Raw genomic sequence first — 25,006 nt, 5'->3', positions numbered from 1 at the left:
AACATTTAACGCAAATTTTTCTAATGTTTGGAAATCATTCTAGGAAAGTACTATGAAGTGAGTCGTGAAGCTGTTTTCAGAGGATCAAAAATGTGTGCCTGGATTTAAAAAAAGATTGTGAGGCGCTATGTATATAAACATTTTGGTTTTGTGCAATTTCTTTGTTTCGTCACATTTTTTCACTGAGGTCATCAAAATGTTTCAATAAATCTGATAGGTTGAAAAATAGCAGAACTTTGGGTTGCAATTTTCATGAAGGAGTTGTTGGTGGGTCTTGAGGCTAGACCAGTTGAGAACCAAATAGTTAAATCATGCAGTGGGGTTCAAAGATGTTTGGACATGTAATTGTGAATTGATTGAATTTGTAACATGTTTATTAAAGGAAGAATGTGCCAAATTTTACACATAAATATAGCACAAACCAAGTATATCCAATGTAAATGTCTCTCTGAATCATGACTGTCGACAATGAGTGAGAAGCACGAGTCCCACGTGCTGTGTTGTTGTTAGAGCTGTGTTTACATCAGGTTTACATGGACTTCTCTCCTTGTGTACGAAGCTGTTTTAGTCAAGGACTAGAGAAAAGAAGAATGTCACTACCACTCACTGCTTATTAAAATGTCATGGAAGCATTTTTAGATCACGGTCATTCTGTGTCAATTTACATGCAATATGATGCTACGAGTTAAATAAAGTGTGCTAACATTAGCCTGCTAACACAACAATGCAGGCCACAGGCAATTGCAGCTCAATCACAAGGACAATTTTATCCACTCTGCGCTTAATGGTGCTTAATTATGGTGCGTTCCATTAAATAACTTCTTTGTGCGGACACAAGGGGATGAGGGTTGGAGGAGAGCGGAGACTTCAATATGGTGGAGGTGTCGTCAAACAGCAGTTTGTTTTGGTTTCATACTGGTGCTCAAGGGCAACATCTACTGGATCAAAAAGTCGCACATTTTTCCTTTAAAGGGCCAAAAAAACTTCATAAAACTGAAATCCAAAAAGCTAAGCAGCAATATTTAATAATAAGAGAGTGTGAAAAAGGCTCAGGCACTAAAAAAGGCACATAAAAAAATGCTACTGTAGAAAAACCACGACCCCTTATGTAAGAGATGTAAACATTAGCTTTTTTCCTTCCGCATTGATCTGAATGGCCTCCAATTGGCCTCAGAAATTATCATTATGATGACAAGTAACTTAATTCAAAGGGCTGTGATAAAAATACAAGTGCAACAACTGACTCAGCTATGATTAATGTACAAAAGGAAACTGTGTGTTAATGCAACAATTGATTATGGCTGTGAGAGCAGAAACCACAGGACTAAAGAGGCCCGTGATAAATCTGTTCATGGTCTACTTTGCTGTGTTTCATTGCTTAAAGGCTGTTAACTAATACCCCAAACACTTGTTTATTTTTTTTCTCAACATCATCCTTAGTCTTGTACTTACATCTCTGTCCAGAACACGTCCGGTGCTGTTGAGGTAGAGCCTCTGTCGAGATGGTTCCAGTATCACCCAGTAGTCGTAGTTGTCCAGTAACGTCAGTGAGATGGTTCTTCCTGGGTCTTGGGCATGGCCATTTATCTGCATGTTTTCGACCAAAACTGTGCCTGTGAAGACAGACAAGGCCGGATTTATTGATTGCCTTCTTGTAAAAGTACATCCTGTGGTTCTTGTTGCTACTGTGAGTTAATAAATCAGGTTTTTAGTAGAAGATATGACACATTTAACGTGTTTCCACTGGCCCTCTGTTACCTGCCACATAAATAGTTGTATTGCTAAAAATAAAAAAAGACAAGCAAAGGTGCTGGATGGCCAAGTCTATATTATTTCAGACAAAGAGCTGAACATATTCAGAATAAGTTAAAACAAAAGAGCTTAGCTTTAATACTCTTCATCTTGTATGCTCTATTGGTCAACTCCAGCAGAAAAGGAGATTTTTACTCTTCATTCCTAAACTAACCACTCAACACAAGCATTAACGACTTTGTAAAAATCCGCCTCAGATCACTGCAGACTATTCCATAATGAATGGGGAAACCTGTAAAATTAATAGTTAACACCCTTGAGGTCATTAATGCTTTCCGGTTTGTATTCTACAGCTTTTAATCCGTGACTGATTAAACTTTGCCACAGCAGCGTTCTGGGACAATCCTCCAAAAGCCTGATAAATCTCTGCTTTTCTGACTCCCAAACGCCATGATGAGTGGATCTATGCAAACACTGGTGTTTCAGCAGAAACAATGGTGAGGTATTTCGATTTAGAACAGAGGTGCATAATGAGATACTCATGTGAAAGTGACAGGTAAAGTCTTGACTTCAGTACTGTAAGTGTCCATAAAGCAACAGATTTCTATGACAACAACAGTGGAAAACCCACTACTTATCCAATCACAAAGCCACCAGTGATTGATTGTAAACAATTTTTTCAACCCAAATTTGAATCAATTCATGGTAGCAAAATGGAGAGTCAAATATATTAATTTTTAAAGGATTGTGACACCCAAGTCTAAATTCATGTAAAGTTGCTTGAAATCTTTTCATCGTTTGAACCTTTCTGCTTTTCAAAGAAGGCCAAGTGCTCCGATAGAGAAGTCACCAAAACAGGCGTTAAATTCAGAAGAAGAAGAAGAAGAATTTAAGAATTTATACTTTATTGATCCCGCGAGGGGAAATTCGTTTTTTACACTCTGTCTAGTAAACATGCTACACAAACACCATTCACCATTAATTATCAAGCAGAAACGTGTAATACGACTTCTAACTGAAGTCTTCTTTGCCCCATTAGTGAAGCCATATGCTGGTTTGTTTACAGCAACATGAGCATAAATCATTGGTTGAAAATAACTAATTATGAAGAATGACCATGACTATTCAAGAACATAGATCTTTTTAGAAAAATGAATTATAAAACTCTATGGCCTGGCTAAAAAAAATTCGACGCATCACTAACTGTAATCACAATTGTTTGAAACACATGGTCAAAATGATTACAAATGTATCTGTATCAATTTTGCATCAAACAGGGGAATGCATTTTATTATACGAGGAACATTCGAGAGGCAAAGATCCACAGCTGTATACACTGAACAAAATATTACAGTGTTGCATTTTTCTGCCTTTTAATAACAAGCAGAAATAAAAGATTGAAGACTTTCTCATTGCCCGACAAAAGGCTTAATCCGCTCAGTTTTGGAGAAGAAATTGTTTAAATGTATCTTAACATGCGTAATTAACAGCATGACTATAACTCAGGTGTGCCTCAGCTTGGTCACAATACTTCTGATATACGTGCAGTTATGAGGCCAGTTTGATGTTTCTCAGTGAGGACATAAGAAATGCCTTTTGGCAGTGAGATAGACATTCTATTCACAGGTGAAAGCTCTTGTGGACATTCCTGCCGTCAGCGTGCAAAAACCTTCCAACATCTGTGTCTTTGTGTTCTGTGTGATAAAAAACTGCACATCTCAGAGTGGCCTCTTACAGTGACCGGCACATGGCACACATGTGCAAAAAGCCTGCTATTTAATCAGAACCTTGTCAGCTCGATGAATTACCTTGGCAAAGAGCGGGTGTCATGTTTTCTTTTTTCTCCAGCAGCTTCAGTGAGTGCAGCTTGCAGTTAGTGGTACTGTAGACAAACTGCACAGTCAAGATCAGTGGAACTCTTTGTCACTATTAATGGTTGCCACTGATGGAAGTCAGTCAGAAGAATGTCAGAAGACAGTAAATGAAAATGTTGTAAATAATACATTATTTACATATTCAATACAGCTGAGTTTATTGCACAAAACTCAGAACTGGGTTGTGAAACAAATATATACAACATTTTGATTTCTAACTATTGCTACAAGAGAATAGGCCAGTGACCATCAACTGGTGACCCGTGAGCCACATCCACCCCCTCAAAGCGTCTCATCAGGCCCCAAGAATATAAAAAATATCTCAGAAGATTAAACAGTTAACCTTAAAAATAAAATCACAAGGCTTAAATACTTACATATGGTAAATGTGAACAATTACATTTACCCTCTGACACCAACTTCTTCACATGTGACTTGACAGATGTCAGGCTTATGTGCAAGCATATTTTAAAGTCCGGCCCCCACATCGTCTCTTAAGGAAAAATATGACCCCTTGTACAAATGTAGATGATCCCTGGAATATGTTTTTAGTATCAAACACATTTTTTAATAGATAACTATATTTGGATTAAACATGTCTTTTTCCATTAAAAACATGCTGTAGAAAGTTTGTGTTTCATGTAATTTTATAGAATTAAATACAACCAGTGAAAATGTTAAACTTGACTGATGTCAGAACCTTATGGCAGGAGGATTTGGTTAGGTGCACTTTGTCGCCTACCGAAGGTCCCTGAGTGCAACTGCACTGTGTCAGAAAACGCTGTGTTTTGATATAACCAGCTCCAAGTCAGACTTGCAGCGAACTGTTTTTCAAAGCACTACTAGGCTATTTGTTCCTGTTGCTGTGTTGATTCTGTTCTCACTGCAACTGAACCGCTCCAGTGTTCGATTGGCAGGAAGCTGAGACCATCCCTTCAAGGTGATCTCGGCTAGCTTGTTTTGTTCTGCATCAGAGTGTGATTTGAGATTTTTACATATGCCCAAACGAGGTGGGCCATTTAAAAACCCCACACTTGTTTCCGGACAACCTCTCCAAACTAAGACAAAAGCCTCACATTGTCACAGTGTCACCTCACAATGGGTACTAATTATTTTGTACAGTCTTTGTTCAAAAAACATGTTTTCTTCTCAAAGGTTTAGTTTCAAGTGGGTAACGCCTTTAATTGTTTTACTAAAAGCACTTAACATGACTCTGAAATGTAAGGGCTAAAATGAAAAAAGGAAGTGTTATTATAATGTTTTTTTTTTTTTTTTAATTACAGCTCGTAGGACCTGGTATCTCACGCTTCATTAAAGCAGGTTCATCCATTTTCACAGGCACTCAGACTCTCAGATAATCAAGAAGGAACACAGATGGAGGTGTGACGGAGGCTTTTCGCCTCGTTGTTATTATCCTCCACTCCTGCATTTTACCCGCCAATATTAATGACTGCGGTCCCTGTTTGCAGCAGTCAGGCTTTGATGCATTTGTGTGTTGTAATCACAAGGACCTATAATTATCTGCCCCAAGTGGGAACAACTCCAACTGAAAAATGGATCGTCTAAGAATTTAATTTAAAAGTCAAAAGACCCCTGTGTTGCTGCTTCATTAATCTAGTACACAGCTTTTCATAAATATATATTTTCTTCTCTGACTTGAGTGGGGAGCTACATCTTTTTGAAACTCTCAGGTTATAAATTAAACGGTTAGAAATATCATGTGGGAGGGCACGGACTGACTCCTTTCTTTCTCAAGTTAATTGAACTTTTGTTTTTCTGCAGTGACAGCCGATACTCCATCTTTTTTTTCTTTTCTGGGCACTTCCTCTCTCAGTCACACGGCAAAGTCGTTGTCCTCATCCATCAGGAGGATGCCAGAGCCTGTCAGACCTCTGCAAACAAGTGCTGCCCAGAGTTCTACCGTGCTGTATGTGTACTTCACCTAAATAAATAAAATCACTCTCTCTCTCCTTAGTAGTCTCTGACTCAGTCTGGGTCATCTCCGGTCAGAGAGCGGCTCAGATCTGGGCTTCACAGTGGACTAACCCCACAGAGACAACACAGAGGGATGACTTTTATCCCAGATATCAATAATGCTGGAACCAACGGCTGATGGCAGCAGTTAAGTGTGAGTGCCAGCTTGTGATGGGGCTCCAGGTTTGGTATGAAAAATAAAATGTTGAAAGGATGTTTATTAGTATTAGCATGGAGTCGTGTTTGAAATATGCTCTGAGCTGAATCCATCTAAACTCATTACAGATTCAGGAATCTACAGAGAGTGAACCAAGAGAAGACCGCAGGGATGTGAGGGGTCAAAAGAGCAGTCAACTTCAAACTAAGAATTAATACAGCTGCAATTGTTGTGGCCGAAGGGCATGGATATGTTGATTCAAAAACATTGTTCCACATCTCCAACAAGACAAATATTTCATTTTGTATAAGATATAGAAAACATTTATCTGTACTTGTCAGGTGAACGTGGCTTTTAATAAGTAAAGTTAAAAAAAGTAAAAGTTCACGGACCTTGTTTGTCGCTGTGACATTTATTTAAAAGCAAACTTGGTCTTGGGTTATTGGGTCTCTCCCTGCCTCGGTCTTGGTCTTGACTCGGTCTGGGAGCACTCAGGTCTCGGGCATGTCTTGGTCTTGGTTAGTATGGTCTTGACTACAACATAAGGTCACTTTACTTCAATGTTCAACAGAGAAAATGCTGCACACTACTCTTGCTCAGCACCAATATTTATTTAAAAAAAAACCACAACGTTACGCTTCCTTCGTCTCTTAAACTATTTCCACCACCATGCTCTTGAGCAGACATTGCTCTGCCTGCTGTGTGTGCACATGTGTGGGACATTTGGTCAACTTATAAGTGTCTCTGAATCATCAGCAGTAACTTGTGCAAAGTCACTCACCACATGAGTGATGATGATGAGATCATGGTGGTGGAAATTGTTTAACAGCACACATTACAAAAGTCCAGAGGGACAGAAATGTTGTGCTTTTTTTTACTTAGAAATGGTGATGCTGAGCAAAAACAGTGTGCAGCATTTTCTCCTTTAAAGGCTCTACACAACAAATCTGCTGGTATATATTTTTTGAGTGTTAATTTGAAATCTGCAGAGGTCAGTGTTATTTTAACACTATATAGATAGAAAGAAACACTTTCAATAAGAACATCTACTTTATGAGAGAGGTGGATTTGCAAAATTTACAAACCAATCAGTTTCGCAAAGTGAATAAAGATGATTTCCAAACAAACACTGTGAGGACTCCACTCAGTTTCTTATCAATATGTTTTACTCTCCTGTCTCTCTTCATATCATTCAGACTTAGAATATCTATTTCCACTCCATGACACAGTCCTACTTGGACTATGACCAAGCACAAATGTGCTGTGGCCACATCTGTCTCATGAACATCCATTACTGCTGCCATTCCCAGCCAAATAGATTTTCTTTGGATCCTAAAAACTGGCCCAGATTTCCAAACCTTCTGACCCACAGTCCTCCATCCCAGTTTGATACTCCGTACAGGGGAAGTATTTTTAAGCATACACAGTATGGCGAAACTGACAGCCAGTTTTGTAATCTTGCTTCCTTTAATTTGGGAAAAGTTTCAGTATTTTCCATTAAAACAAACCTGCAGCCTCTTATTTCTGTCCCTTCTGGATTATTGTAATTTAATTCCTTTGGATATTGAAGAAAGTTTCTTGCTGGCGCTAAAATGAGAACATATTACTCCTATCCTGGCATCACTTCACTGATAACTAATTTTGGAATTGATTTTAAGATCTTACTTACTACTTTTAAAGCACAGAGGGGCCTCCTTATGTGCCAGCTCACTGGCTGAGATCCTGTGAAGTTTCTGTTTTGGATGTTCATAAGTGAAAAGACCAAACGAGATAAGCCTTTGCACTTCAGGTGTCTAAAGTCTGGAAAGAAATTACGTTGGAGACCATGGCCTATTTTCCTGATAATGAACAATGTCAGATTCTAACACCACTTCTTCTCATAACTATAATTTTTTTGCTTGCATTGGCTCAAACAACACTTCAAAGGGAGTGTGTGTAAGGACTGTAGAGAGCCTCTTGGTGTGAGCTGTCCAGGGTGCTGAAGTGTCATCCAGTGCATTATGAAAATCTAACAGATTGTACAGAGTACAAGTGGAGCCTGATGTTTTATGCATTTAAATAAAACTTGCTAATTATACAATGTATGTGTTCATGCCAAAAAAAAGTAGCACAACATGTATATGAATAAAAAAAAAACATAGCCATTAAGGTTGTCAAGGGAGCAGTGTGTGGATCCTACTTTATCTTTTTAGACCCTCTGTCATAGATACGGTCGGCTTCCCGTCAGATTTTTGGGCGGGGCATCCCATGTGGGAAAATACTAATTTCTTCCAGCTACCAATAATGCAAACGCGTAGATTTTAAACTTTGATGCTAATGCTAACAAGCTGGCATGTCCTACATTGAACCATCACTGTCAATTTACAAAGAAAGATTATATTAATAAACTGAACAGAATAACATCGGATTGTTGTCAATCCGTTTTAGGTTGCATTCACACTCATTCACAAACCGGGCCTGAGCACAGGTAGCTCGGGTTCAAATCCAACCTGTGGCTCCTTTCCCGCATGCCATTCCCCACTCTCTCTCTCTACCTGATATCTGACTCTATCCACGGCCCTGTCTCTGTAATAAAGGAATACAAAGCCCCAAAATAAAAACCCTTGAATAAAAACTATTTATCCAACAATCATGGTGAAAGTTAACTGTACTAAAGTGCTGCTGACTACAGACAGACATGTTTGGATTTTGGATCCGACAGGCGACCAAGCTCGTCCTCCTGATGGATGGCTTGCAGCCACAGTGTTCTCCTACTCGGCTCTGTGTTTCGGTTGGATAAAATATAATATTTTAGATTTGGATTTTTCAATTTATTTGTAGTGCAGAAGGGCAAACAGCCTCCTCATCTCACACAGAGACACACTCTCTCATGAAAACATAAAGTATGAACATCTGCAGCAGCTGTCAAGAAACCCACTGTGCAGCAGACATTGCCAAAAGTTGAAATGTTCCCAGCCACAACTAAATCTGGAGGGATGTAATATCAATACCATCCCCGCACTTCATATGCATAATGACCTCTAATTACTTGTGGTGTCATTTGACATGAGAACATCTGTCTGTTGATGTGTTTCTGTCAAAGTAAAGTGGAGTCAAAGGGACAGGGAAAGAAGTAGCTGCAGCTGTTTCATGAAGCACAGAGGAAGAGTTCTGAGAAACATCACTTCTCAGGAGGAACAAAGTGTTTTCACTATCTTTGCATGCTGGGTGATGTGCATGTCACACATATGCACACGCTGTGCTGACATGAGCCCCTGAGCATATTTTTCATAGTGCAGAACACAAATATAAAAGCATGTCGTCCTCCAAAACCGACCATGGCAGACCTTGGATTGTCCAAAACAGCCTCAATAAAAACACAATTTTCAGACGAAAACCACTTATCTGAAGACATCATGTGAATCCACGACTGTTTACAGTATGAAGGCGCGACACAAAGAGAGGTTGTTGATACTCAAATGATAAAATATATAAAACCCCTTATGATGGACAATGTTGAAAAGGAAAAAAAATAGATGAAAGAAAAGTAGATGCGCATACATACATACATACATACATACATACATACACTTAGCAGGAGTGCCACTCACATTAAAAAAGGACTAAGGCTGTGCTCAGACTGACCTTGGCTGTTCATCATGTAAATGTTGTGACAGTTTGGTGCAGATAGGCTGCCAATTGAAATGGCCCAGATATTCACATGGTTAAAATGGCCAATTAAAGTTGAGTAGAAACAGTCAAAATGTAAGATTAGTCCTTTAGTCTTTGGCTGCACAAATGGAGCTAGAAGCAAGAAGGCTGGTTACATTCTCTCACACATTCATTCAATTTTCTTCATTCAACGTAAGTAATAATCCAACCCACATCTGCCACAACTTCTCTCAACCAATCATCCTGCTGCGGTCGAATTTTAAAATCTGTTCTCTCTCTTCAAACAGTCACTTTGTCAATTCAGTGCGATCGCTGCGACCCTCCTCCGCCCAAGTCCCGTCCATTCCAGCTCAGCAGAGTTCAAATACAGCCTCAGAAAACCACTCTTCATCACATCCTGCATTCTTCCATCACAAACGCCAGAGTCTAGACTCCATAGGAGGGGGTATCCTATCCTGCTCTCAGCCACGCTACCCGTCTGAGTGCAAGAAGCCATCACGACACAGTCAAAGACATTGCATATTTATCTTTTCCTAAACTGTTGAATAAATCATTGTAAACCCTCATTTAAGTCTCTCCTGATTGAAATACATGCATGTAGTATACACATAATAAACAGCATGATATATCAAGTCAAATACGTATGATACGTTCGAAAGAGAGGAAGCAGTGTTTGCAGGAACTCCACAACCAACAAAACTTCATTTCATTCTGAAAATAACCCAATGACCTGCATCAAGCGAGTGCAGAATATAGCTCTGTGTTTGCACCTGCATGATATGAAACAGAGATGATGAAGCCCCAGCATTCTTGGTTTTGTACGCTTGTGGAAAAAAATGGACCACAAGTGAAGTAAAGCCAAGCTGGAAAAAAGAGATCCTAGACTTTTTATATTTGCTTGCTGTAATATGTTTCGTCAGAGCTGTAAGGTTTTGATAACAGATAGAGGAAATACTATTTTAGTAATCAAGCATGGATGACAAGTTCTTACACCTCCCCACCTCGCCAAAAAAAACCTGATTAAATAACCAAACATAACTTTGCTCCGTCTTGTGTGTGATTTGTTTGCAAAAAAACAAGTATTTCACATTTCTGCAGGATCCAGGCTGGTTTGAAAATGATGAAAATGTTCCAAAAATGGCGGAACAAATGAAACTGTTTGGCTGGTTTCCATTTCTTTGCTGCTGCTACTTGTTTGTGTCTGCAGTTCTTTGTGGTGATAAATTGTACTTGTTGGTGCAGCGTCTTTGTTCCAGTGGAACAAGTTTTTGTCAGTCTCCAAAGCTTTATTGTCTCCCTCTGCTAAACATGGAGATGACACAAAGTTATAAAAGACAACTTTTACTTTGTGGCGACAGATGTCATGCTGCAGTCAATTTAAATGGATGAGTAGGCGCGTGTTACCAATTAATGGCTGTGGTTTTTTTTAGATTCTCAGTCAAGTATGATTAACATTCTCTTGGTGTGTTATCCAACTTTTCCTTTTGATGGTTAGTCAAAGAACAATCTGCTTCAGTAAATAAGTTCTGACAGTGCGACTTGCCTGAGTTTGTAGTAAACAATGTGGTTTATTGTGCACCAGAATGCAGTTCAAACTGTCTTAGCAGCATCTACTTCTATGGAGAAATGGATTACATAAATTAGATTGAAACATGTGCATGTGACCATCACTGAGTTAAAGTTATCTACACTCAGTCACTTACTTATCAACAGTCTGAATCAATGCTATGATGTGTATCAGGGATGAGCAACTTTGACAACCAAGTGGGCCACATTAGTTTGATCCTCACTGCCAAAGGGCCAAACAGTAAAAAATGATACACTCTCAATTAGACAATAACGATTTATAATTAGACTTAAGAATCAAATATGCAGCCTGCATCTGAATGTATTATCAAATATTTATATTTTCTAACTCAAATGCAAATAAGAAGAATAAGAAGTTGACTGGCGGGCCGCCGTCAGTGAAGAGTGGGCTGAATGTGGCCCCTGGGCCGCCACTTGCCAACACCAGATGTATATAATAGGGAAAAAACATTTCAACGGTGGTTATGTCTGAATATACAAATTATAAGAAAATAATGAGAATTATAAGAAAAAAGTAGGAACAAAAGTTTGAAATCAACAAAAATTGTTTCTCTTGTTCGTACATGTGTGAAATCGTTCACCGTCGTTCTTCATAAAGATTAACACACTGACTTTTTTTAAAACCTGTTCTGAACTGGTATGAAAATCTCTATTTTTATGTTTTAAAGCAGCTATCTCATATGTGTAGTTAATGTGTTTGCACTAGTTCTGATTCAGCCGGTAATTTGAAAGGCAATGATTTTGTTTTTCTTTGAGAGAAAGAAACATGGCTGTTTCTCGCAGGAGATGATTTGGTGAAAGGAAGGATGGACAACAGTCTTAACTGATGATGCAGAAAAGTACATTTAGCCGTCAGCAACGTCTTTAAAAAGACTGCATTAAAATAGATGGAAAGGCCGCTGTTGCTTTATCTGCTGAAGAACAATAAAAAGCATGTTATTTTCACAGGTTATTTCTTTTCCAAGTACTCAGATGGATTCTGGGAAACTGCTGATGAGTAGATGCACGTATCCTCATTCAACCTCTAGTTCCAGGAAACAGTGACTTACAAAACATTTGGTCATAACCAAGGTACATGCATCGAAAGAAGTCCAATCAGTACATAAAGTCCACTTTTAATCATTGAGCTGAACCAGCACACAAAAGGAGTTTCATTTTTAAAAATTGTCTCTCTCTCTCTCTCTTTCTCTCTCTCTCTCTCTCTCGCTCTCTTTTTTTGTATGAGGTATTCATTGCGGGATACCAGTCGATTTTGGTGTTGAATTGTTTAATTTATCTTTGCATCATTTCTGTATTAGTTTCATTTTGTGTCAGTGTGTTGGCATTTGGAAATGTTTTCTTTAAATGCGTCTGAATAATCCCATAAGGGATGGGCCATTTGAGGCCTGACACCAAAATAAAAGATTCATTCATTCATTCATTCATTCATTCCCATTGGTCTGGAGAGGTAAGTGTTCTAGCTGGTTGGTGGACTGATCCATGACTCAGTCCACATGTTGATGATTCCTTGAGCAAGGCACTAAAACCCAAATTGATCCCGTAGGCAAGGTCAGGTACTGTTGTTGGTACTGGTAATGTTGTACTTTGAGCAATTAAGCTGCTATAGGCTTAGACTACCGGGGGAACTGGCACCCTGAGCTCCTCTCTCTCTCTCTCTCTCTCTCTCTCTGCATATACAGTACATCATATTACTGCATGTATCTATCTATAAATCTCAGTCACTAACCACCTACTTTCCTGGGAGCTCTTGAGCTCTCCTAGGCTCCTCAAGATCGTTGGTTGACGGCTTGCCAGAACAACCCCCACCCCACCACTACCCCCTCCCCACCGGATCATGGGTTGGCGGCCTGCCAGAACAACCCCCCCACACCCCCTCCCCTCCCCACCGGATTGCTGATGGACGGTCTACCTCCCCCCACCCCCTTGCTCTCTATCCCTCTTCCTGCATCTTATCCCATCTCTCCCCCTATCCCTTTCCAAGCCCGGCGCAGTCTAGGCCTGTGAAGACTGTTTCGTCATGAGCCGGGGATCCGGCCGAAGATTTCTGCCTTTTAATAAGGCAGTTTTTTCTTACCACTGTAACTTTTGCTGCTTTGCTAAAGTGCTCATGATGGATAGGCCGGATCTTTGTAACATAGCAATAAGTAAGGTCTTTTACCTGCTTTTTGTAACATAACAATGAGTAAGGTCTTTTACCTGCTCTTTTGTAATGTTAACAGACAAAGAGTAAGGTATTTTACCTGCTTCTTGTAAAGTGTCTCGAGATAACACTTGTTATGAGTTGACGCTATACAAATAAAAGTTGATTGATTGATTGATTGATTGATTGATGTGTTTATTCTTTTATATTCATAGTTCATCCCTTATTTACATACGAAGAACAACTTCTAGGAATCCTCATCTGTACTGTCCAGTATTCAGGTGTTCATTGCTCCGTCACACTGGTTGAATTTCTGGCCAAAAGAAGTTACTGAATTGATTTGAAATCATTGAATCGTATCGAATCGTATCCTTCTACAGAGAAGCCAAAAATCGTTGAATCGAATCGGAACCATGGAAAATGATACTAATCGTATTGTTGTAAAAATGTATCATTGCACCCCTAGTTTGAACGAATAGATCAGTACGAGTGGGCAGCTGTTGATCATCTCACAACCAGAAGGTCAGGGGTTCGATCCCCAGCTCCTGCAGCCACATGTCCGATGTGTCCTTGGGCAAGAAACTTAACCCCAAGTTGCTCCTGCTGCTTCGTTGGGGTCGTATGAATGGGATTGAATGGGATTGGTTACTTTTGATGGTCACTTTACACAGCAGCGTCTGCCATCAGTGTGTAAATGGTTAAGCAGTATACAAGCTCAAGTCCATTTACCATTAACGTTTGGTGGACAGCTCGTTACTTTGCATAGCAGCCTTTTCTATCATTGAATGTTTGTGTGAAAGGATGAATTAGAAGTATAGTGTAAAAGTACTTTGAGCAGTTGAGAGAGGAGAAGAGAGCTATGTAAGAGTAGGGCTTTTGCCATTGACTTTTGAAGATTTGTATCTATGTTTTTGCACCGTCAGCACAGGAAGGTCACATTATATGAATGTGAAAGGATGTATACTTAAACTTATGTCCTTGGTCAGGTTACTTACATCACAAAGAATATAGTGTTGGTGTAAGAGGGTTGTTCATTGAATATTTTACACCTGGCACTATACAGTGTGACCTCCAATGTGTATGCTGGGTATTTCAAAACATATCTCTACTCTTTCTTAAGCCTTTGAAACATGTTGAAGCTGTTGAAGAGCACACTCTGTTTAAGAGAAATCAACTGCTTGGATGGATGATTCCAGTCTTATAAATGCTTAAGAATATTTGCTTCCCATTGCTTTCTGCTATTTCTCCTATTCTACTACTAAGATGATCTGTTTGTATTTACATAAACACAATTTGAGCCCCTAATACAGCAGAGCATGTATTTGATAGCTCTGTTCAAGAGAATGCTCAAGGGCAAGGTTCGATAATCTGATTTTACAGAATCGTCAGAGTTACACAGGCGGAGCTCATTCAGTTTAAATGCTGCATACCAGCAGTAGAGGCAAGCAGAGTCGGGGTTTTAGTTGTTATTTAGAGAGAAAAGTAATAAGTGTGTGTTTGTGTGTGTGGGGGGGCGGGGGGATATGCATCTAACAGTGCCAGGATAAGGAGTGGAAAACTATGATCAGTGCAACAAGGACTACAACCTCTCGCCCCCTCTCCACCAACCGAGCAATACCACCAAAAACATCAAGGAAAACTCCTTGTATAGCCCTTTTTCACACATGCACGCCTGAACAGTTCTAGAAAAACTTCAGGACATGCTGCCCCCCCTGAATTTATTCTTCACAGCAGGAATGAAAAAAGGACGACTTAAAAATGGCGGACCAAGCAAAAGACTTCTATGCTATGACGACAGCGTGTGCCTTTATATCAGTTCTTAATTTAACTGAATGTATTCACAGCATCAACGACTGAGTGGTTAGGAGCAAATTTGCAAGCAGAAAAGAGTTTCAAACAGCTTCACTATGTGCACCACGATCACACTGGTCACTCAGAGGTAACAGGATATAAACCTTGTTACATCTGTCCACTTGCACGCAGTGAATTTCCTGAAGATATCCTGCTGCATTCAACCATCAGCTAACCCTAACTTCACGCAGATTTTCTACAAGGGGACTGGCAGGAAATATTATATAAGTATAAAGTCAAGGTTAAAAATGTCACACATGCAGCTCTATTCAACAGAACATTTTAAAAAATACTTGCTTTTCATCTGTGATGTCATCCTTACTTACACTCCAGGGGTTTCATGTGTATGAGGAATGGGTAACTGACTTTACACATTCCTAGAACTTTATCATGAAATACATCCTTGATATCTAAACTGACTCCCCTGCCGTCGTTTTCTTTTGCAACTCTCCATGCAGCTGTACATTGGTATGACATCAGAGATAAGGCAAGCTAGCGTCTCTCGTTTCTAGCTGTGGAAGAAAAGGTTCTTTCAGGTCAGACTCAGTGGCTGGTTCAGATGGGATTTATTTGCCTGCGCAGTAGAGAGAGATGGTCACAGGGCACTGGAAAAAAATCTCTGGCTCAAGTGAACTCAGGTCAAACTTTAAACAGGTGTGCAGGAACAAAGGCTGATCAACAGGACAATAGATGGAGGAAAATGCAGTTCTCTTCTCTGAAATCACAAGGCTCACTGGGTAACTCAAAGTCAAGGTACTTCAAAAGAGCAATCAAACTGAAGTTATTGACACATTCAACAAATACAGGAATACAGACTTCTGCTGTTCCGCTGTTTCCACACACTTTTGAAACAAGTGATGAGAATTCAACATTACAGTAAAAAATGTTAAAGGGCATAGCTGTGATATTTATGTATCATTCATTCATACAGATAGATATAACCTCTGAGGCAGAGCTTCCTGATCACATTCAATGACGTGTATCCATATTTCTGGCAAACTGGGCCACATGCAATTTAAATATCTATATTTTTCGGCACATTCTTGCAGAGAAATATATCGCTCTAAGAAAAAAAGATTCTGTTGGTATCACAACTGAGTGAGTTGTCCCATGTGGACAAAAATAGCTACGTGTGACATATTACACAAGAGCTCTGGTATTGTAGGCGATGACTACGTTCAAAATCAGGAATGGGGTTTGTTTTTCGCAATGTGACTGAATATTTTGAAGTACCTTAACACTTTTATTTCTTTTGTGACTTTGTGCCAAACCTGGAGTGAGTGAAAACATCCTGAGACTATTAATAAGGCAGGCAGACTCAAGATTCTATATGGAGCAAGATTAATTACACTAAAACTGCAGCCATACATGAGATACATACATTTTTTCAGTATCATCAGTATCATGTTGTATGCAGCTGAACTTTCAATCCTGTATGTTTTGCTTTATGTACACCCATCTACATGATCAATATGGTATTGTATTTTATTATAGACTTGTATGTATAGGTTGTACAGGTTCTTAACACTGGATAATATCTGTCTTGTGCACACGCAGTATTTAATATCAACAAAGTCACATGTGACCTGGGAGGACGCATGACGTGGCCTAAATAGCCCGCGTCATCATTTGAGACATCCCTACACAATCTTCTCGCCAAGATGCCAGAGTGTCAGAGAACTATGGCGGTCATCCAGAATTCATAGAACCGTAGTTACATACGTAACTCTTGTTTTTATGCCTTTTCTGTTTAAGCTGCTCCAAACCCATTGCTTATAGTGGGATGAATACATTTGTTTGAATAGATGAAATCAAATTGATCAGATAATCAGGTAAGGCTTTAAAATGTCACCAATTTTGCATATGCTTAGTTATTAGTATTGGACACATTGATTTTTTTGGACTGCAGATTGGCATTTCGATAAGAAAAGTCAAGGTAACAGAGACATTCTCATTCTGAGGGAAGACAATAATCTCTTTAAATTTTAATGACAAGCGATTCCAGATATTTTACCCACCCACCACCACAAATGTCTCGAGGTAGTGTAAGAGAAAAGACAGACAAACGGCAAGACCTAAGAACACATTATGTGGGAATATTAATTGATTAATCAATCAATTTGATGTAAATATATTGTTTCTTAAAAAAAAAAAATTAAAAAAAAACTTTGACAGGCAGGGATTCAAGCTGAAAAGTGGGATCCCAGTTAGGCATCCTCTTGTGTTGAGAACACATTTCTGTAGGAAATGTTCAGGTAATCCATCGCCTTGGGTTCCCCCCCCAGGAACAATCAGCAGACAGAAGCGGCTGTGATTCCGGAGGAAGAGAGGTTCTTTCGGTGAACGCAGGGTTAGAGGGTTAATCCTTCAACAACTTTAAGTGGTCCCAGTCAATGTGTTCCTGTGTGTGTGTGTGTGTGTGTGTGTGTGTGTGTGTCTAGGAGTCCAAAGCATATTTTAAAATGTGGTGTTTCATAAAGGCTAAAACACAGACTGTCCCAATAGTATTTACCATCTTAAAATGTGACTGTTGGTCTAAAAACCGAAGCATTGTGGTCTTCTTCTTCATAACTGACAATGTAGTTCAAACTTCACAATAACTAAGGCAACATCACACATGTTCTGTTTGCCCATTTGTACTGCTTGGAAATGAGATGCAAACATGAAATACGAATGACCAATTATTTTAATGTCTTTTCCCTCTAATCTGGGGATTAAACTAATCCTCGATCTCATTACAATATGCTGAAAATTAATTGGCAAATGCTCTATATCTTATTAAGAGAGACACACAAATCACCAGCTGACGAATGAATCAAGCAATACAGACAGCTTACATGCATTTTATTTCAAAAGTGTTAGTGTCCTAATTATTTTATGAAAAAGACAACAAATGAGCCTTTAGAAAAGGTTTCCATAGGAACACAGTATATACATGATATCTGTGTGTCCCTACGATGGAACATTTCATTTTTAACCTTCCCTCAATACTCCGAACAGGGGTTGGGACAAATATGACTAAGGTGATATAAATTCTGACTTGAGTGATACATTTACCAAATCTTTGGTGCCAAATTTTGATGTTATAATTTAGGTTGTATATTTATTTTATATTCAAAGGCCCAACTAGGGACAAGAGTTTGATCATACAGCTATTATTTTTCCATGCAGCACATCAGTTTCATGTTCTGTATTATACCCTTTCAATCAAATTATACATGTTAAATTAAATTTAAAAAGGTGTACCTGCCAATTTGACTCACCACATCCCTACTTCATGAATCCCCCATGGTGGTGCTTATGACATAAATGAGGTAACTTAATGAGGAGTTTATTTGCCCAGGAGACATTGACAGTGAAATAAAGGAAGGAGATGAAGACAGCGGGATAATGTCAGACAGAGGGGAAAAGAAGTGTGGTCAGTTTATTAATTGACATCAAATTGCATTAAGTAAATACATTCATCATGCACTTTACCTTTTTTCAGCTAAATCAGACATCGTGATGTATCATTTTATGACTGTTTTGCAATAAATCTTTCATCCCAGAAGAGCTGTTTTGTGATATTATCGTTATCATGGGCCATGTAACTTGTATCTGTCATCTTCTATCTTGTATGGTATGCTTCTGTATGCTATGCTACTGTATTGTTTGCTATGCTATGCTACTTTATACTATGGTATACTATGCTATGGTACGATATGGTACTGTATGCTATGTTATGTTATGCTATGCTATAATATGGTATGCTATTGTATGCTATGCCAGTGGTTCTCAACTGGTGGGTCGGGTCTGGTATGGTATGGTATGGTATGGTATGGTATGGTATGTTATGCTATGGTATGGTATGTTATGCTATGCTATAATACGTTATGGTATGGCATGGTATGGTATGTTATGCTATGGTATGGTATGTTATGCTATGCTATAATACGCTATGGTATGGTATGTTATGCTATGCTATACTATACTATATGGTATGCTATGGTATGGTATGGTATGGTATGTTATACTATGGTATGGTATGTTATGCTATGCTATACTATATGGTATGGTATGGTTTATGCTATGCTATAATATGGTATGGTATGGTATGTTATGCTATAATATGATATTGTATGGTATGGTATGTTATGCTATGCTATTCTATATGGTATGGGATGGTATGGTTTATGCTAGGCTATAATATGGTATGGTATGGTATGTTATGCTATGCTATGGGATGGTATCATATCCCTACCCCTTATGGTATGATGTGGAATTAAAAATCTATATTTCATAACAAGTAGCCATTTTGGATCAAAAACCTCATTGCTTTATGTTTACATTAAACGTTGTATAGTCTTTGCAGTCTTTGCATTGTCTCAAGGAGGCTGATTTGCTGTTATAGCAGTTATGAGGCAGAAAATGCTTTCATCATTAAAAAACTGCCCTGTAGCATTTTTATTGTGTCAACAAACTTGGCATCATTGTCTCAGAAGAAACCCGCTTTGGGATGTCTCTACTGATGGTGCAGTCAATACAGTGTTGGCTTAGGGGGAGAAAAAAACTCTGGGAATGTGGAGTGAGTAACGATACAAAGTGGAGGGGATGTTCTGCTTAAAAATCTCATTTATTGCCTATTCTGTTTTTGACTGTTGTGTGTATTTGTGGAACAGATTTTTTTATTGTGATGTTTCTCTGACGGAGGTTACTTCGTTTTTAGGTATTGCAGTCGTGTATCCTCCTGTCTGTGCCTCGGTACAGTGTGAAAATCCTGCAAGCATCACTCTGCTCTACAGTCTCTCCACGTACAGAGAGGGAGATGCTGCAATGAAAGAACACTGGGATTCCCTTAGAGGATGTGAATAAAAAAAACACACTCACATATATTCCATGATGACACTATTAATCTAGTTTGACAATTCCAGTATATTCGAGGGAAAAGCAGCTGAACAATGCAGTGAGGGTTGTGGTTTTGCACCAGGAACAGTCATCATAAAAAAAACATGTTTCTTTTTATCACTCGTGGAGACACAAGATTGTTGTTTATTGAATTTACTGAAGACAGTTAACTTAACATGTGTTTGAGTTTCTGATCATACAAACAGCAAATGAATTAAGTATTCTCAATTTAAATGAGATATGAACACCTCAGACACATTTTTATTTAAAACCAAAGACAATTTAAGTAAAGTCATGCAAATAGTGCTGCGGCACACTCCTGTTGCATAATCACGATAAGAAAGACAGCAATTATGCTGACCGTTTATCCACACATTATTGCGCGATTGAAGTCTTTATTTGCATATCAAAGACATAATATGTTCTCCATTTCTAGAGGAGCGAAAACAGAAGCATTATTATCATGGATAGGAGGGGCATGCAGACAGGGATGCATATATTATAAAGAAAGAACCTCCAGACAGGCTTGTTAGGTACATTAATACCATACACATTCTGAACTCACAATGCACTGGCTGTAGTGTATAATTGAGCCTCATTGCACGGCCCGCCCTCTGTTTTGCTCTCTAATCCACAAGGGGCAGGTGTTGTGAACTAATCCTCTCCTTTCAGCTACACTCTAATTATATATTGATGACCAAGCAATCTCTCAACTGGACGAGATGACAGAGTTGAACTGAGACCAGAGTGTGTGTCCCAGTGTCAGTGCATGGAACAGAGAAAAGGGACAAACTTCATTTGTTTCTACTCAATCATCTGCAACATTATTTACAAGAAGTCCATCGTGTCCCGGTTTGCGTACGACTAATTTAGACAGAAAGACACTGTTACTGTACCACATACACAGAAACCAGCACTCCCTACAAACGCTGCGAACAGAACTGCAATTCTCATTTTGTGAGAGTTACAGATTCACAGCTCCACAAAATTAAATTGGCCACTTGGGTTCCTCCAGCCCAATTTCCACAGATGTTTCCTCTTCTGTTACGCTGCAATTATTAAGCAGAACAAAGTCCTGATCAGCAGAATGGGAGCCAACCTTGTGAGAATAAGAAACTTACTTTTCAATGTGGTTTTCAAATTGACGCTTATTAAAATCAACCAGCCCACCAGACTGAACGAAGGTCTCAGTGTTTTTGTTTCTATAGCAGTTTTATTCAGTGTCTACCTTGTCAGTGATTTAACAACCAGCCTGGAATACTAATTACAGGTAAATCAATTTAATATAATGACTTTAATTATTTAAATATGATAGTAGTAGTAGTAAAGAGCATGCATCCCTTTACAATGAACAACAGACTACAGAAAATATGAGTTCTGGGCCCAATTAAATGTGAATGCACTGAATAATAAAACACTGAGTGTGTCATATTTATTCAAGTCTGCAGAAAAATAATACAATAACAAACCCCAACAGCAGCAACACAATTATGTCATTGATATAAAACACATTGAATCTCCACCAGCTGCTAGGATAAATAATGTTTTGGGTTTTGTTTTGATTTCTTTTAGGAAGTCATGTTTTAATAATGAGATATAGAAAAACATTTCATCTGTAATGTAGCATAATTAAGCTGCTGGGAAAGCAAAGACTCTATGAATAGAAGCCGTTTTACGTGAAAGGTTCATATTAAAGTGATGAAATGATTGAAACACAGATTAACTTTGAGGAAACTCAAAGGTATAGCAACAGGCAGTGAACGGTTGATCTTTGTTCTCTTGTGGCAAAACAATGGAATAAGACAGCTTATTCTTTCGTCCAGACATGAATCAAGACATGGCAAAAGAGTTACAAATTATAGCCCTGCTTCTGTACACGGCCACACTGAAAGCCATATACATCAATTTTGCTCTCCTGCTGACATCTACTATTGTTTAAAAGCAGACAAATACAGTTCTAAAAGTGTGTGAAGATTCATCTTAGGCAGAGTGCTCTGTGACTCAAGGTGTCTCACTGGAGTGAGCAAGGGGGCGGACTTTGGGATTAGAAATGACAGATTTGTTTAGTACGTTTTACAGTAATTAGTAACACTTGCCCAACATTGAACTTCAAATCTTATTTATAGCTTTGAATTTCTTCTTTAAGTGTGCCTGGCAACTATAGATACTATTCATCGTTCTAGTGATGGAGATTCCGTCTCTTTCTAGTCATACAGATAATTTCGCTCAGGTCAGCAAAAAGAGCCGACTCTCTCTGCTCCCAAAAGACTTTTCTTTTGGTACCGTTTTTTGCTTTTAAGTGAGCCAAATAAAGCCATGTTTTGACCTATGCATGTATTTTACCTAAATCATTAAATTTTATATCATCAAACTGTATAATTCACAGAATATCACAATGTTTGATACAAAACATTAATGTTAAACTATCAAGCACTATAGTTCACGTGTATTAAACGTGTTGTTTATCCTAAACGCTGAAATGTATAGTTTAACTTTCTAAGACCTAACACAGGGTCGCTGCTCTACTGTCTTATCTGTATCATCAAATCAAATAAGTAATGGGTAACGTGCCTCTGGCTGAGCGGCGTGGGGAACAGATCCTCCCTTTAGTCTCTCTTGTATAAAATAACAACAAAAAAGGGGAAAAAGGAAATCGGCTATCCGTTGACCCCTAGTGGTAGAATGAACTACGGAACTACATTCGATCCTCAGAGTTACTTTGCACCTTTAAGAAAAAGCTAAAGACCCAGCTCTTTCATGAATACCCACGCTTGTTGATGATGACGACGACGACGACGACGACGACGACGACGACGACGACGACGAAAACCACAAAAACGACGACGATGATGATATTTAGGACTGATTTGATGCTGACTGGAACTCTACAGAACAACTGCAGATGTAGTTGTCGATGACGATATAATATATTTTTTTGTCTCTGTGTATTGCCTATCAGCAGTAGTGTCCGATTGGACCTAAAGCTTTTTCATTTGCACTTAATGCGTTGCTTCCTCCTCTGTAGATCCTGGCTTGTGTTGTACTTGCTCTCTGATGTTTGTCACTTTGGATAAACGCGTCTGCAAAATGAATTGGAGAATTGGAGGCTCTTAAAAGCCTGCTCCCATCATTTACAGAAAAGAGCTGATTCATAGAACCAACGTGTTCGCCAACGACAAATCATTACATCAGTCAAAGGATAACAAATGTAAGAGACAATTTCTCAAAACGGTGACAATCAATTTCCACATTGACGTGTTATCAGTCTATTTATGTGAATAGAAGTGACTCATTTTAAATAATCTGTATAAACAGACTAATCCTTTTTTGAACAACGTATTTAGACTGTTTTGGGTGATTTTGTATTTTTGTGTAACCTTGTATATGTCTGTGAGTGTGTTTTTATTATAAGCCATTTACAGATTCTGCCACATCCACATGTGATTTTACAGCTTACATCTTGTTTTGTGTTTTTTAAGCGAATAAAAAATAATGACCAAGACTCCATCAAGCTCCTTCTGTTGACTTTATGTGGAGAGGGGAAAAAAAGAGAGTAGACATAAAGAAAGTGAACGTCTCTCATGTTAATGTGAAGGAATGAAGCCGCAGTGAGAATGGTCAAACTAATGACAGGCTCAGCAGAGAGAAACAGTGTGAGGGATTCAATTAACTTTAAGGAGAGACACTAATGAGTCCGTGGTGGCTGTGAAAAACACTCTTGTAGGCTTGGCTCCTTCTCATTAATTGTTTAAACTGGTCTCGCACATTTAACACTTTGTAGAGCTGCGCTCTAGTCAGTCAAATCCTGCAGACAAAGCAGGAGACGCAGGAGCTGGAGAGCCTGAAACAGTGTTTGAGTGCTCGTCAACCTGAATGAGATGAGAGATCTTTAAACAGACTCCGTGTCATTAAACAACCACATTCTGTTTTTGCAGTGTTTGCCATCATTTCAGCTCTGCCAGATCATGTCAAGGCTGCTCTGTGGCTAGTTGTCTTGGGTCTTAAAACGGAAGCACGGAGTCTGAAGGCAGCTTATCAAAAAGACGAAGAAATCAAGGGGTTTGAGAATAGAACAGAGAAAGCAGCTGGAACGCTGACAACGTTTTTGCAGCCTCACTTTGTTTGTCTGCGTTCATACGCCAGTGCAATTGTCACTTCCTTTTTCGAGCAGACTTTTGTGTTGTTGACTTTGGTGAAAGTTTAGTAATAAGACGCAGAGGTGTCACAAGAATCTTGTTTTGTTCCCCAAAAGAGCGTTCTTTCCATCACGTAAATGATCAGCACAAGCAGTCAAACAACGAAAACACATTCAGTGATGGCAGTGAAAGACAATTATTACATAGCTGTCTCAGTTTGGTTTGGGGTGTGTGAACGCAACTCTGGTGTGGACCAAAGAACCACACTTTGGAAATGGGCTTGTCGGTTTGCTTCCAAGTGCACCAGAATTGGGTTCACCATAGCTGAGAACCAGTCCGAAACCAAAGAAGGTAAGCGAACCAAAAAGCAGTGCATTGTGGGTTGAAATTGGACAGATATTTTGGAATAAACAGCAAATGTCAAATAGGTTTGCCTCGCGTGGCTAACATTAGCGCTGGTAACAAAACCCGCCTTCAGTCCTCCTTGCAGGTTAACGTCCACATGCCTGTGCTAAATGTGTTTACATATCACTCACTCAGTTTAACCTGACACAGTCAACATAGAGCTTTTTGTCCATTTTATAGTAGGGTGACTGTTTAGCACTAAGGTGTGCCCTTCTTCCACTGTCCTGTTTACTTTCGGGTCATAGTTCAGCATTAGGCCGGATGGCAGTAACCACTGATCAGAGCTACAGCCCCTACTAGTGGCGGGTGGCTACAGCACACAACATTTGACAGGCTTTGGTCCCCCTGACAAAGTGCAGCGTGAAAGCAAGACAAATTAAAAATGCAAAAATGTTGCAACTTCACTACCGAATTGCACCAGGAAACTCTGTATGTGAAAGCGACCTTAAATACTTGCTTCTGATTGGTCTAATACAGCATGTCCTTGCAATTAAAAACAAACCCTTGCCATGGATGCAGCTCTGATCAAAGTATATGCACGACTAACTGTAATCATATTAAACCGAAGAAAGAAGTCAGCAAGAGGTTCTAAAAA

At 39.1% G+C, this 25,006-nt stretch overlaps 2 protein-coding genes across 2 annotated transcripts in view; one reads left to right on the top strand and one right to left on the bottom strand.

The window, feature by feature from the left end:
* Positions 1 to 25,006, top strand: part of gtpbp2a (GTP binding protein 2a) — a 432,981-nt gene that overhangs the window by 186,406 nt on the left and 221,569 nt on the right. The gene's annotated exons all lie outside the window — the stretch shown is intronic.
* The window catches only part of LOC132975398 (protocadherin-15-like), a 204,971-nt gene that overhangs the window by 124,152 nt on the left and 55,813 nt on the right, over positions 1 to 25,006 (bottom strand). Inside the window, exon 5 of the mRNA XM_061039911.1 lies at positions 1,453 to 1,613. Coding sequence (XP_060895894.1) covers positions 1,453 to 1,613 — 161 coding nt within the window. The remainder of the gene's footprint in view (positions 1 to 1,452; positions 1,614 to 25,006) is intronic.

The sequence above is a fragment of the Labrus mixtus genome, chromosome 6 (genome assembly GCF_963584025.1).
Source record: "Labrus mixtus chromosome 6, fLabMix1.1, whole genome shotgun sequence".
Lineage (NCBI taxonomy): Eukaryota > Metazoa > Chordata > Actinopteri > Labriformes > Labridae > Labrus > Labrus mixtus.
Note: the sequence above shows the minus strand (reverse complement) of the source record. Positions and strands in the feature narration are given on the sequence as shown.